The sequence below is a fragment of the Bufo bufo genome, chromosome 4 (genome assembly GCF_905171765.1).
Source record: "Bufo bufo chromosome 4, aBufBuf1.1, whole genome shotgun sequence".
Lineage (NCBI taxonomy): Eukaryota > Metazoa > Chordata > Amphibia > Anura > Bufonidae > Bufo > Bufo bufo.
The window spans coordinates 556484703-556498976 of NC_053392.1; the positions used below are offsets into that span (position 1 = coordinate 556484703).

Consider the following 14274-nt stretch of genomic DNA (forward strand, 5'->3'; position numbering starts at 1 on the left):
ATGAAGGATTCAGAAGCTAATTGTAAGTGTTAATCTCACCCTGAGTGCTTTATTCACATCTATACTGCTCAGTACTTATCACATATTAGCAATATAGTGCTTCCGAGTGAGTCAGGAAGCAGAATCTGATGTCCCTTTGTGGTCTATGGGAGGACATGATGAGAAGCTAGTGCCTACCCAGACACCCAGTTAGGCTATGTCCACACGACAGTGGAAAAAAAACTCCTTTTAAAAACAGACACACTGTCAATTTTTCATGGCCATTTTTTAACCATTTGTGCATCCATTTTTCTGTCGGTTGTTGATGGCCATTTGCATCCTTTTTAATGGCCATTAAAAACTGATTAGTTCAGTTTTATTATTCAATTCATTCAATGTTTATTTATTTTTTAACTTTCAACCCTTGCAGTGCCCCCAGAATTCATAGTGCCCCCAGTATTATTAATGCCCCCATTAGTGGCCCCAGTATTTTTAATGCTCCTTAGTGCCCTTGAGCACTATTAATACCCCCCTTAGTGCCCCCCAGTATTATTAATGCCCCAATTAGTGGAAAACAAAAACCTCAACTACGTGCATGCTTGGTAACAACGGCGGGAATACAGGTCCTGCTGCATTCAGTGAGGACCGAGTGCCCTGCAAGCGGAGGTATTTTTATTTTAACCCCTGAAAGGCATTGTTAACACAGTGTAACTGTTTTTAAAAACGGGCCCATTGGTTTCAGTGGGGTCCATCTGGCCATGTGAAAAAGATGACCATTTCAAGCTTACTTGCAGAAATAACTTATACTCTTCCCATCAGCGCAGCTTTGGGAGGGCTTTTATTGGTACCATTTGGGGCTGCATACAACTTTTTGATAACTTTTTTTATTCCATTGTTTTTGAAGGCATGTTAATCAAAAACAGCAGATGCAATAGTTTAGGCCTAGAAAATCTGCATGAAATCTGCACCAAAATCGCACATAAATCGGCACCATTTATTGCATTTTCGGTGAGGTTTTTCTGCGGATTTGATGCAGATCTCACTTTCCATTCAAAAGGGTGAAATCCACACAAGAAAAACACAACTTCAATGGACATGCTGCAGATTTCAAAATCTACACAGCAGGTCTAATCTCATACACTCTTTTGGTACTGTATTATGCTGTGGTTTTTCTACACGAAATCCACGTGGAAAAAAAAACGCACGTAATCCGCACCGTGTGCAGCCACCCTTTTACTACGGGTTGTAATGGATGCAGTTATACCAAATGGAGATTTTTAAAAAAATATTTTTGAACATTTACATTTCTTAAGACTTTCTTTTAGTCTCTTGAGCAGCAGCAGGTTCAGTCACTGGTATAATCCACTGTACTGCTTTTGTATTGCAGTTTATTATTCTTGTCAACCTATTAGACCCTGCTTTGCATTCTGAGGCAGGTTTTTCACTCTTTGCAGGATGCATGGAGATGCTGTCGCTGACAGCATCTATCTCTCTCTGCAGAAGCCTTCATAGACCGCTCATGAAGGGCAGAGTAAGTGGACAGTGGGAGTGAAGCGGATTTCAGTCTCTCTCAGTGTAGACTGATACAGAGACTGCAATATTCGGCTTCTGTAGCTGCCTTACCGGCAGAGGGCATGTCACTGCCTTTGCGTTGACTGCAACGAGAGGGCTAAATTCGGGGAAGGCTTGTTATGACCAGTGAGATGGAGAGGGCTGGGCGAAGAAAAGCAAGCCGTTGTAGCACATTTAGCACGTAAACGTTGTTTGTCATTGACCCAATGTCCCTTTGAAGATCCTCAGCTTTAAAGTTTTGGAACAATGTACGCTTTTTAAAAGTAAACTAGAATGTATTATTCTCGGTGAAGACTATCATCAATATGTTCTCTGGGTCTCAAAAGTGATAAATGATCTACCTAAATATTCCTCAGGGAAGCTTGGCTGCTGAGCAGAGTTGTAAAACATAATTGCATTCAAGTTCCTACTCTTTCCAATAGCAGTTATCAACTCTCCCTGTCTTTGGAACTTGACATGATGCTGTAATTGAATGAAGCCAATGCTAAATCGACATTTTTTTATTTTTTTTTACACCGACCGCTGCCGCACCAGATTGTCTCTAGCTCAGCTTGAATTAAGACGGTTGAATTTTTCATGTAAGCTACCTAGCCACATATTTTTTCTTGCTTTCTTTCAGGAAGGTTTTCACTTTCTATTTGATAGTGTGACAGCCACTGTACGCAGTTTCTTTTTTTTCTCGCTGTTATATATTGGGACAGCATCAGGATGTAGGCATGTGTGGAGCAAGTAGAGGTTAGATCACACACTTCAAGTGTTGTAGTCTGTATTGTTGTTTTACTAAGGCAGAGCAAATTTTATTCTTTTTCTTCGAGGGTGCCTTTTTTTGTGCCTCATGTACGTGTAGATTGTTTCTTTGCAGTTATCACATTATTTAAAGCCCCTTGGTTAGTTTAGCATTGTTGCCTTGCAGCACCAAGGCTCTGGGTTCTGACCAATCTGACGAAGGACAACATCCACATGGCATTCGTATTTTCTCCACTTCTTTATGTGGGTTTCTTCCAGGATCTTCGTGTTCCCTTCACATTCCCAAATATGGATAATTTGCTGCTTTTGAAAGTGTACAGTATGTACATAGGGAAATTAGTGACCCCCCTATTGGCAACTAGGACTACTGGGAAATGTCTGTACAACACTGTGGCATATATTAATGTTATATAATGTTATATAACGATGGTGGATATGCAGGTCTGTAGTCTGCAATACTGTCTTTTGGCATTGCTGGAGTAAAGTGCTTCCCTGAGCGCTCCTGCGCCATGAATGAGCTGTAATTGAAGGCTCCAGCTCTACAGCCAGGACCTTAGAAACCTTGCATTTCTAGTGTTTAAAAGGGTTTTCCGAGATTTTTATACTGATGACCTATCCTCAGCATCTCCAGTGAATCCTTTATTGGACGGACTTTACAGAAAGTGTGCCATAAAATCAAGCAGCAACGTTTCGGCTGTATCCCAGCCTTTGTCAAGCCTTGACAAAGGCTGGGATACAGCCGAAACGTTGCTGCTTGATTTTATGGCACACTTTCTGTAAAGTCCGTCCAATAAAGGATTCACTGGAGATGCTGCCGCTACCTCTCTTCATTTGCTATCCATAGGATAGGTCATCAGTATAAAAATCTCAGAAAACCCCTTTAACTGATTTCTGCAGTCCATGATAAGAGCATGATCAAAGAGAACTTTTTCCCAATGACCCAAGTGAAGACTGGGAGATCCATCTGCAGTCAGCTCTGGGGATCTAAAAAGGACCCCTGTCTGTTCATTAAAGGGGTTGTCCCACAAAAAATATTCTACAGTTTTTAAACCAGCACCTGGATCTGAATACTTTTGTAATTGCATGTAATTAAAAATTTAGCATAGCCACTGAGTTATTCAATACAATCTAGCTGTATAGCGGCACCTGCTCTTTGTTCTTTTTCTTATTTCTTTGTCCCGCTCACTGAGATGGCCGCACATGCTCAGTTCCATCCTTCAACTGCCTCCTGAGCTGTGATAGGAGAGAATGGACACGCCCCCTGAGCTGCAGCAGAAAAGACACTCCCCTTGAGCTGTCAGCTTGATATACATCTTTTAGAGCAGTGAATGAGGAGATCTCTGGATCCATGTGAGGTACAGGGCTGGGTCTAGCTTTGTTAGAAAGAGATTTTCATGTACTATATGATGTCTGATTTTCATTGTTTACATTAATCATGGGATAACCCCTTTAAGTTTGCTTTTAGGGCACTTTGGGTCATAGCAAGGTCTCATGCACATGAACATATTTCTGTCCGCATTTTTTGCAGTCTGGATGTGGACCAATTCACTTCAACGGGGCCGCAAAAGATAGCACACCGTGCCGGTATCCGTGTTTTACGGATCCGCAATGTGCATTGGCATACAGAAGTTAATATGCTAATACATTTTAAGTTTAAAATAACGATGTGTAACAGTAATCCATTAATGGTATTTTTAAAAAATGTAATAAAAAACTAAGATTATTTAGTATAAATCCACTTTATTCTGTGTATCCTACATAATAAAATCCCTGTGTGAGTTCGCTGTGTCCGTGTGTGTCACCAGTTTTGCACTGGGCATACGCGGTGGGGCGTCCAATCAGGACACAGCGCTGCACACATACACACAGCGCTTCATAACTGTTTAGGCCCTTCCATGCCGCGGTCCCTCCCTCCCCTCTGTGTGCGGCTGCCGCTGGCCACCGTTGAGAATAGAGAGGAGTAGAAAGGAGGGACTGTGGCCACTGCGCCACCAATGAATATAGTTAATGCTTGAATACAAACGTAGCCTGGGTGTGCCGGCCATATTACATACTCGGCCCTCCGGCCTCTATGACTGCGCACTGCGATCCGCCACAATTAACCCCTCAGGACCTGAGTGGTTAATTGCGGCGGATCGCAGCGTGCAGTCAACGAGGCAAGGTATAGGATATGGCCGGCACACGCAGGCTACGTTTGTATTCGAGCATTAACTATATTCATTGGTGGCGCAGTCCCTCCCTTCTACTCCCCCTCTTCTCAGTATAAATTGCGGTCCCCCCCGCAGTACGCCACCCCCCCCGCCCCCTTCCCACAGTATTAAATCATTGGTGGCAGTGGCCCCTGGGTCCCCCCCTCCTCACCCATTGGTGGCATTGGCAGTTGTGATCGGAGCCCCAGCAGTTTAATCCTGGGGCTCCGATCGGTTACCATGGCATCCAGGACGCTACTGAAGCCCTGGCTGTCATGGTAAGCTCCCTGCTGCTGTGTGCACTATGCACAGGGCAGCAGGGAGAGTGAAAGTCCTATTTACCCTAATAGAGCTCTATTAGAATGAATAGGACAAGGGTTCTACCCCCCTAGCCCCTAAGGGGGCTAATAGTAAAAAAAAAAAGTTTACCCCCCCCCAAAAAAAATATAGTAAATAATATATCGCGATATATTTTGTTCTCGCACATGCTTCAAATTATATCGCGATATAGATTTTAGGCCATATCGCCCAGCCCTAAGTTCAATACACTGCAGTACACTATATAGTGTATTGTAGTGTATTGTAAGCTATCAGACCCACTGTATCTTCAAGAACCAAGTTGGTCTGGGTCCAAAAAATAAATAAAAAAGGGAAAAAGAAGTAAAAAAATAAAACAAAATTCCTATATCCACACATAATTGGTTAAAAATGTAATGTATTGCTGCATCCGTAAGGACCTGATCTATAAAGGGATCATGTTACTTTTTCCGCATGGTGAACACCATAAAAAAAAAAAAAAAAAAACTATGATGGAATTGCAATTTAGCCCACCGCACTTCCCAAAAAATGGTATAAAAATTGATCAAAAAAGTCATATGTATCCAAAATTAGCACCAATCGAACCGTGACCTCATCCCACAAAAAATGAGCCCCTGCATAAGCCAATGGCTTTTGTAAAATGGAGACACAAAAACATGATTTTTTTTTTCCAAACATGCTTTTATTGAATAAAGTAAAGTAAAAAAAAAAAGCATATTTGGCATCGTCATGTCAGTAACGACCTGCTCTATAAAAATAGCATGTGATCCAACCCATCTGGTGAACACCATAAAAAAAAAAAAAAAATGGAAACACAAAAACATGATTTTGTTAAAAAAAAATTTATTGTGTAAATCCGAAAAAAAACAAAAAAAAAAAAAAAAAAAAAAAAATTGACTACTCCCTGACCGTGCTGTAATCCAATCACAGCGGACAGCGTCACAGCCAAGGAGAGAAAACTCACCTTCTCCCTGGCTGTGACGCTCTCTGCTCTGATTGGATCGCGGCATAACCAGGGAGAAGGAGACGCCTCATTGAGAAACCCTGGCATCTCCTCCTCCCTGTACTGAGGCTCAGTATTAGCTTACTGAGCGCGAAAACTGCAAGGGGGCACAGCTGGGCGCAGGAGTGATATTTTAAAAAATCAGCAGGGTGGCAGCATCAGCGGGGGGTACCCCCCAAGCAGTGATGGCCAGTTCGCCGTGTTCGCCCGCGAACACATGCTATCTGCCATCTTAACTGACAAGTCCGGCGAGCCTGTCTGAAATGAAATGCGGTCTCCGGGAGCAGGCAGTTCCGAGAACAGCCTCCGGGGGCCTTCATCGGGCTGTTCTCGGAACTGCCTGCACCCGGAAACCGCATTTCATTTCAGACCAGCTCGCGCACAGGCACAGGTAAGGACTTACCTGTGCCTTGCCGGACTTGTCAGTTAATATGGCAGATCGCATGTGTTCGCGGGGGGAACTGGCCATCACTGCCCCCAAGTGAAGGTATTTATCTCAATTAATAAAAAAACATGAAAGGTCCTCTTTAATAAAATGATAAATAATGGACTTAGCTCTCTTACATCATAGCTTTAAGAAAAACGTATTAAAAGGGTTGTCTCACAATATTTGACAGACCTGTATTCTGTTCTTCTTATATATAAGAGTAGAGGAGTTTGTTTACTTCTCTTCTGCTCTATTTTTGTATTGTACTGATTTATTCAATAAAACTTTTAAAACCAAAAAAAAAAAAAAAAAAAGGTTGTCTCACTTTAGAAAATACATTTTATCATGTAGAGAAAGTTTATTCAAGTCATTTACTAATGTATTGTGTCCATGTTGCCTCCTTTCATTCTTCCATCACGTTATACACTGCTCATTTCCAGGGGCTGCGGCCACCCTGCAATCCAGCAGCAGTGGTCGTACTCGTACACTATAGGAAAAGGAGCCACAGGAGTGCGCATACCGTAGGTCCGCATGCGCAGCAGCTCCTGTCCCAGCCACCTTGTATCTGTGCTGCAGCCCCTAAAAAACGCGCAGTGTATAATGTGATGGAAAAAGGAATCCAGCCAGCAAAGGAGGCAATATGGGCAATCACTATACATTAGTAAGTGCCTTGTATTAGCTTTCTCTACATGATAAATGCCATTGGCTGAAGTGACACAACCCACTGAAGTTACTTTATTCTATTTTCTAGATTTAGAAAAAATGGCAAAACCGTTTATACCGAGTACATCTGCTCGGCGGCAAGAAATAAGGGCCCTTTTCTGAGCAAGCACAGCAGCGAGATCACACTCTGTAATGAAAGCATTTGCATTATAGCTAACCTATTATAGTTAATGTTTCTGTGGTCAGACTGTGGATGATTTGAAATTGCTCGAGGCAGGAACTCATCCAAGTCCTTGGTTGCACATGTGAACACGTACGCCTGGATAATAGCCAGCGTATTCTCTGGCAGGTCCCTGATAAATTATGCATGAGCTTTGCAATGAAGCACTGCTTAAGGTTTATTGTATAGCGTTTTACAGTGTATCAACTGGAGCATGTCCTCCAAAAATCCCAGCGCATCATTAGCGAGTTTGGTTTGGTCTACAGCAAATGACTTAATAAAAAATAGATAATAGGCTAACCCCCCTTGTTGTCGCTTTTTGTGCTTTTTATAGTTGGTCAACATGCTGCCTGAATATAGACTATTTAGATGTTTTTTGTGCAGTTATTGTTTGGTCTCGTGCTGGAGAAGCTTAGCCGTCAGGTCATCACTGAGTCTTTTTGCAGTTCTTATTTGATTTAAAAAAAAAAAAAAAAAAAAAAGAGACTGCGGTATTGATAAGCCATATTGCGGCCGTTCATCTCAGGATGATTTTAAACTGGAGAAATCAAATTAGTTCAGGTCTCATTTGTTCGGCACTTGTCACCGAGTATCATTGCTCTTGTTTGTTTTTTTGCCATTAGGTATGATTGCTGAAATTGACTGCTAGTGGCCGCTTTTCTGAGCGGAGTTTTGTTATTTAGGGCAGAGCGGAGTGTGAACTGAATAACAAGCACCGTAGTCAGACTCTGGAGCTACAATTTATTGTGATTCTGCGTGAGCTCCTTGAGACAGCTTTTAACTGAAATCCATTGCCAGTGACTAATTTTTGTAGAGCAAATCTTAATGGCTTGTTGTAACTTTTAATGTCGTTTTAGGGCCAGATTCAAGTGGAGTCTTTTCGAAATGGTTTTAAATGTACAGCAAACTTTAGAAAATAGAAATAAAAACTCCGGCTTGATGATGGATTGGTGGATCCTCCCAAATTTTCTTTTAGCAATCAAAACATTTTAATGGAAAATTTAAGTACTAGAAGTCAAGATTTTGCATAAAGAGGGGAAGTGCTTCTACTGGAGTACAACTATAAAAAAGTGCAGTAGTGCTATCGAGTGTAGTGTAGTGCAATATCATAATAAGCACAGGTCTGGATTATACTGATTCTTGATTTGTCCTCTTTCCCTTTCACATTTTAACTTCAGCAGGTTATGCGGATGGAAAAAATTATAGGTAAAGATGAAATTCAAAATGATCTGAAAAAAATGACTTTTAAAGCGTACCTGTAGCAATAAAATAAATGCTTCACGCTGCTCTTAGATCCTCATATGGAGAACTTTTGTGAAACCTTTCCCATAAATGGGTTATGCCATGATTGATGTAAAGAATCAGACATCATATAGAACCAGCCCTGTACCTCCCATCGATCCAGAGATCTCCTCATTAATTTACTCCATTTGTTTTGCTAGCTTCTCTTAAAGGGAACCTGTCACCGGGATTTTGGGTATAGAGCTGAGGACATGGGTTGCTAGATGGCCGCTAGCACATCCGCAATACCCAGTCCCCATAGCTCTGTGTGCTTTTATTGTGTAAATAACCCGATTTGATAAATATGCTAATTAACCTGAGATGAGTCCTGTCCCTGACTCATCTCACCTACAGGACTCATCTCAGGTTAATTTGCATATGTATCAAATCGTTTTTTTTGCGGATGTGCTAGCAGCCATCTAACAACCCATGTCCTCAGCTCTATACCCAAAATCCCGGTGACAGGTTCCCTTTAAGCCTGGCAGTTCAGGGGCGTGTGTCCTTTCTGCTGCAGCCATCTCCCTGTTTCCACACTATAGGAAAAAGCACCAGCCTATGCGCGCTCCCACAGAGAGGCCGGTGCCTTTTCCTATAGTGTGCAAGCACGACCACCGCTGCTGGATTGCACGGTGGTCGTAACCCCTGGATACGAGCAGTGTATAATGCAATGGAAAAATGAATCCAGCCAGCAAAGGAGGCAATATGGACAATCACAATACATTAGTAAGTGCCTTGTATTAACTTTGTCTCCTGATAAATGCAATTTGCAGAAGCGAGACAACCCCGTCCTTGGTCACTACTTCTATAAACCTGCATACCTCACTCAACGGTACTCTTCTCTCTCACCTTTAGTACACTTTACACAGGATTTGAGTTGATTCTAAAAGAGGACCTATCACCACTTCTGACATTTATGTGGGGCAGACCCCTATAGGGTCATTTCTTGGTTGGCTGATGCCCTGGGGGCCGCCTGAACCCTCCTCATGGCCAGGTACATAGCAGTCTCATACTCACAGCATTAATTAATGCAAGGAGCATCTAGTACTTAGGCCACTGACCAGGTGCCCTCCTGGATTCAACAGTATTGCTGTTCTCCGGACAGTGATCAGGTTGAATACTGTGGCGGCAGTATTTTGTGCTGCATCGTGATATTTGGTTCCGCTGGGGCAGTATTTTATGCTGCATCGTGATATTTGGTTCTGCTGGGGCAGTATTTTATGCTGCATCGTGATATTTGGTTCTGCTGGGGCAGTATTTTATGCTGCATCGTGATATTTGGTTCCGCTGGAGCAGTATTTTATGCTGCATCGTGATATTTGGTAACGCTGGGGCAGTATTTTATGCTGCATCGTGATATTTGGTAACGCTGGGGCAGTATTTTATGCTGCATCGTGATATTTGGTTCCGCTGGGGCAGTATTTTATGCTGCATCGTGATATTTGGTTCTGCTGGGGCAGTATTTTGTGTTGCACTATGGTATTGTTGGCCACACCTACTTGTTTCCCTGCCTACTTGTGCTGCCCTCCCCTGCCCTCCTGTCAATCTGGCCCCGCCTACAACCATTATTATTTTTTTAGGGCTACTTTATGTTCCCAGTCCAGCCCTACATGTATGCTTCAGTAAACAATTGTTTTTCACGTGTAATTACTAGGGATGTGCGAACTTCTGTTTTCAAGTTCGGCGTACAAGGTTCGGGTCATCTATGAAGTCCGTTACGGATTCCGCGGAATCCACAACGGAATTCTTAAATAACCTGAAGTTTGTACGCCGAACTTGAAAACAGACGTTCGCTCAACACTAGTAATAACTATTCTGGAGCATTTATTCTTATGACGCTATATTGTGCCCTTCCTCTATTATTAGTTCTAGAAGTTGATGAATAAAGGTACTGTTGGGTGTTACCATGTAGAGATGTGCTTTTACACACTCTGGCACCGTCCAGTCCATGCTACCAGTGTCAAACTGTGCAGGAACACCCCTCAACTGGTAATATCCAGTTCATTTCTAGCAGAGATAATAGAGGAACGGCACAATATAGAGCTGTAAGAGTAGATGCAAAGGGTACGGGGACCCTCAGCGCTGGGACGGAGCACCGGTGAACAGATGCGTGGCTTTCTTTCTTATTTTAACGCATTCTGGGCCCCTAGGTGATTTAATCTTGAGGGTCAGACTACCCATTTTAACAGTGCCATTTTCCAGTAGGCCATGTCAGTTTACACTGAGCCCCCCCCCCCCTTGTCAGAGTAGTCAAAAAGGGTTGAAATCATTTAGTAAATCTGGTGCAAGCATGTACATTTTTTTGGGCACAAGTTGTGCCAGAATTCTAATGCATTTTGATTAGTAAATCTCGATCAATGTTCTAGAGCGGGGATGCTCCACTGCGGCCGTTCACTACAACATCCCTGTTCTAGACTGAGAAAATGGCGGCGCTGTTTATCAAGTTCTATGGTGACGGAAGTTTCCATGTTTACTCGGAGAGCGGTAAGGGTTTGACCTCCCACCAGTGTAGTCTTTTATCAAGATGTTTTATGTGTGCGTTCCTGATTCTGACGTCCGTGAATGTACTATTTTAGCTTAGACGTCAAGTAACCTATTGACGGCCAATATTGTCTCATCAAGCACTGACCTGTCCCTGTCTGTTCTAGGCACTCGGTAATGGCTCCGCTTCTCCTCCAGTATGGATTCCAGCTGTCAAGCTTTTATTTACAGCGGTGTTTAGAATACAACAATTTTCCTTTATTTCGCTACTTTCTAAGCCAATCCTGCCCATTGCCTTCTGGGAATGAACTTGATGCATTTAAACTACAGTCATCTTCCAGCCATTACAAAGAATGGCTGCCCTATTTGCTACTGGCCGGCCTTGATCCTACACCTTTGCTGGATGTTACATGGTGAGAGCTTTTATATATGTATTTTATATATTACTTTCCTGTCCTTTCAGTTCACAGTGGTAATCCGTTGATATTAGACTACATGGTATGCATGCTAAATGTTAAAAAGAAAAAAATCTGTAATATTTGAGGGATAAAATGTACTTGTATTAACACATAGCCCCTGACAGAAGGCTCCTAGGTGTGCTACTATATAGGAATACTGTGATGTACATTGCCCACAGGCTCCTATAGTAGTTTTCTGTGCAATATGTGTTTCTAACTGGATGCCTCAGGAATAACGGAGTCCGTCCCAACCCAGAATTAGCTTTTTCGGCAAATACACCAAACAGCATAATGCGAACATACCGTCCATTAGCTTAGACGTCATGTTAACTTCTTGATAGACAACTGACATGTATCTAAATGTGGGTATTCCCATTTCAGACAATGGGGACACATCGCTAGGATCGGCTCCCATTGTCTGATAGGTGCGGGTCCCACCGCTGGGACCTGCACTTATCTTGTAAACGGAGCCTTGAAAGTCACGGAGGGTGCACTGCACATGCGCACCTGCCGTCTATTAGTTTTTAGGGGGCAGCTGAAAATGTGGGACCTGCACCTTTCCTAGCAATATGCCCTCGTTGTCTGAGATGACACAGCCCCTTTAAAGGGAACCTGTCACCATGAAAATGCTAAGTAATCTGCAGGCAGCATGTTATAAAGCAGGAGGAGCTGAGCAGATTGATATATAGATTTGTGGGTGAAAATCCTGTAAAACATGTATTTTATACTTTTAAATTCCTGCTCATTCTGGGCTTTGAAGTCCAGGAGGTGGTCCTATCAGTGACCGACGGCCTTCCCTCTATGACTATGTATATGGAGCCCAGAATGAGTAGGAATTTAACCCTTTCGAGGCTGGGTGATTTTCCGTTTTTTACTCCCAGCCCTCCTAAAGCCATAACGTTTTCATTTTTTCATTCATATAGCTGTATGAGGGCTTGTTTTTTTGCGGGACAAGGTGCACTTTCTTTGCATTGCCATATTCTGACCCCCATAACTTTTTATTTTTATGTTTACGGAGCTGTGTCCGGGCTCACTCCTTGCGGGGCGATTTTGTAATTTTCATTGATTTCATTCTGGGGTGCATATGACCTATTGATCACTTTTTATTACATTTTTTGTGAAAGGTACCATATGGAATTATATTTTTATATTTTAGTATGGGTGTTTTCACATGCGGTGATGCCTGTGATGTTAATTGTTTTTTTAATTTTTTTATTATTTATTTATTTTTATTTTGGGGACAGGAGGGTGATTTTAATATATATATATATATATATATATATATATATATATATACATTTTATTTTATTTTTTACACTCTTTAATAGTGCCCTTCGGGAACTATAACAAGCAATTATTAGATTGCTTGAGAATTGCACAGGCAGGCTCTCCATAGGAACTAATGTGAGGCAACTCTGTTCCACTCCTGAGTACAGAGACTGCAGCACATTACATCTGGCTCCCCTGATCCTTTTTCCGGGGGGAGCCGGTACACGGTCGGGAGCACACGCTCCCAGTCTTTAACCTCCCAGATGCCATGGTCACATTTGTTTAAAACAGGAGGCACCTGTTTTAAATGCCCAGCCACTGATGTAAATTTACCTGGGGTGGTCAGGAAGGGTTTAAACAAATAAATTACAAGTTTTACAAAATCTTTTCCCATAAAACTATATATCATATCTGCTCCATTTCTCCTGCTCTATAATATGCTGCCTGCAGCTCAAACACCTTGTTTAATTAACATGACAGGTTCCCTTTAAACTGAAATGGACGACTGGTATGACCCAAGCCAATGTAGTCACCATTACAGTGCTGATAGTGGGGGTGTCCTCTTCTGTAGGTTTCATAGTTTAGTTACAAGGCAAATTTACTATGAACGGGAACCTGTCACCAGGGAATTCACTATAAAACCAGGCATGATGCTTGTAGGGCTCGAGCCAGCTGAGATGACTATGCAGGAACCTGGCCCTGTCAACCAAGAAGAAGAGGAAAGGACTGGCAGAGGAAGCAGGAGGAGCAAGGGTGCACCGATAGGCTGGGGTCTGCCCTTGGTGCAATTAACTGATAATATGCATATGCACTTTATAATCCTACTGGAACAAACAATACTGGAATGCACACTTTGGAACTGTATTGAAATGTATGCTCTATAGGAGCGGACAGGCTAATTGGACCATTCTTTAAAGGACTGCTCCCACTGTTAGGGGTTTTATTTTATTTTATTTCTTTTACTGAACATATTCTAATGATAAGTGTATTTTAGATTCATTGAGTATTACCACGTATATTATGTCAATATATTAAAACCATAGTATCATTTATCTGGGTGAATCGATATTTCCATATGTGTTCCCTTATTGTAGAGAGTGCCCCTTTCAATTCTTTTTTCATATCTTGCTACTTAGGCCTTAGGGTGAGGCCAATAGAGGTGAGCACCTCATATCTACAGCCGATAGGTGGGTGTAGCCGCTGTTCTTTCATTACACTGCTTTCATATCTCTGGTGAAAATATCCGTCAGGCTGTTCCGGCAGAGAACAGCATGCTGGAGTTTACTGGACTCTACAGTTCTCCGCCAGATTCCCATTGACTATAATGGGATCTGGCGGTGATCTGGCCACTTTGTGGCATAAATGGTGGCCTTTGGCTGGACAATTACCGCTGCATTCATTGATTTTTGTCCAGCCGACATTTATGCCGAAATAGCATCCCAACATGTCTGCTGTAGGAGCATGCTATACCCTAAAGCCAGACATGAGTGGAGCACCTGCCCTGACAAGGGTGACCCCTGGTCTGGCACCGGAACCCAATCCCTACGCCTAAATGACTGACCCTACACACTGAATTGCTGCTTCTCCTACATGTTTTGCCTATATAGAAATGTCAAGCTCATCATGGAGACGTTTCACAGCGAGACAGCAAGGGTAGTGTGGTCAGGGCG

At 42.5% G+C, this 14274-nt stretch overlaps 1 protein-coding gene across 2 annotated transcripts in view; it reads left to right on the plus strand.

The window, feature by feature from the left end:
• The window catches only part of ASB3 (ankyrin repeat and SOCS box containing 3), a 156962-nt gene that overhangs the window by 116596 nt on the left and 26092 nt on the right, over positions 1 to 14274 (plus strand). For both annotated transcript variants that reach the window (XM_040430158.1, XM_040430157.1), the window contains exon 8: positions 11045 to 11290. In XM_040430158.1, coding sequence (XP_040286092.1) covers positions 11045 to 11290 — 246 coding nt within the window. The remainder of the gene's footprint in view (positions 1 to 11044; positions 11291 to 14274) is intronic.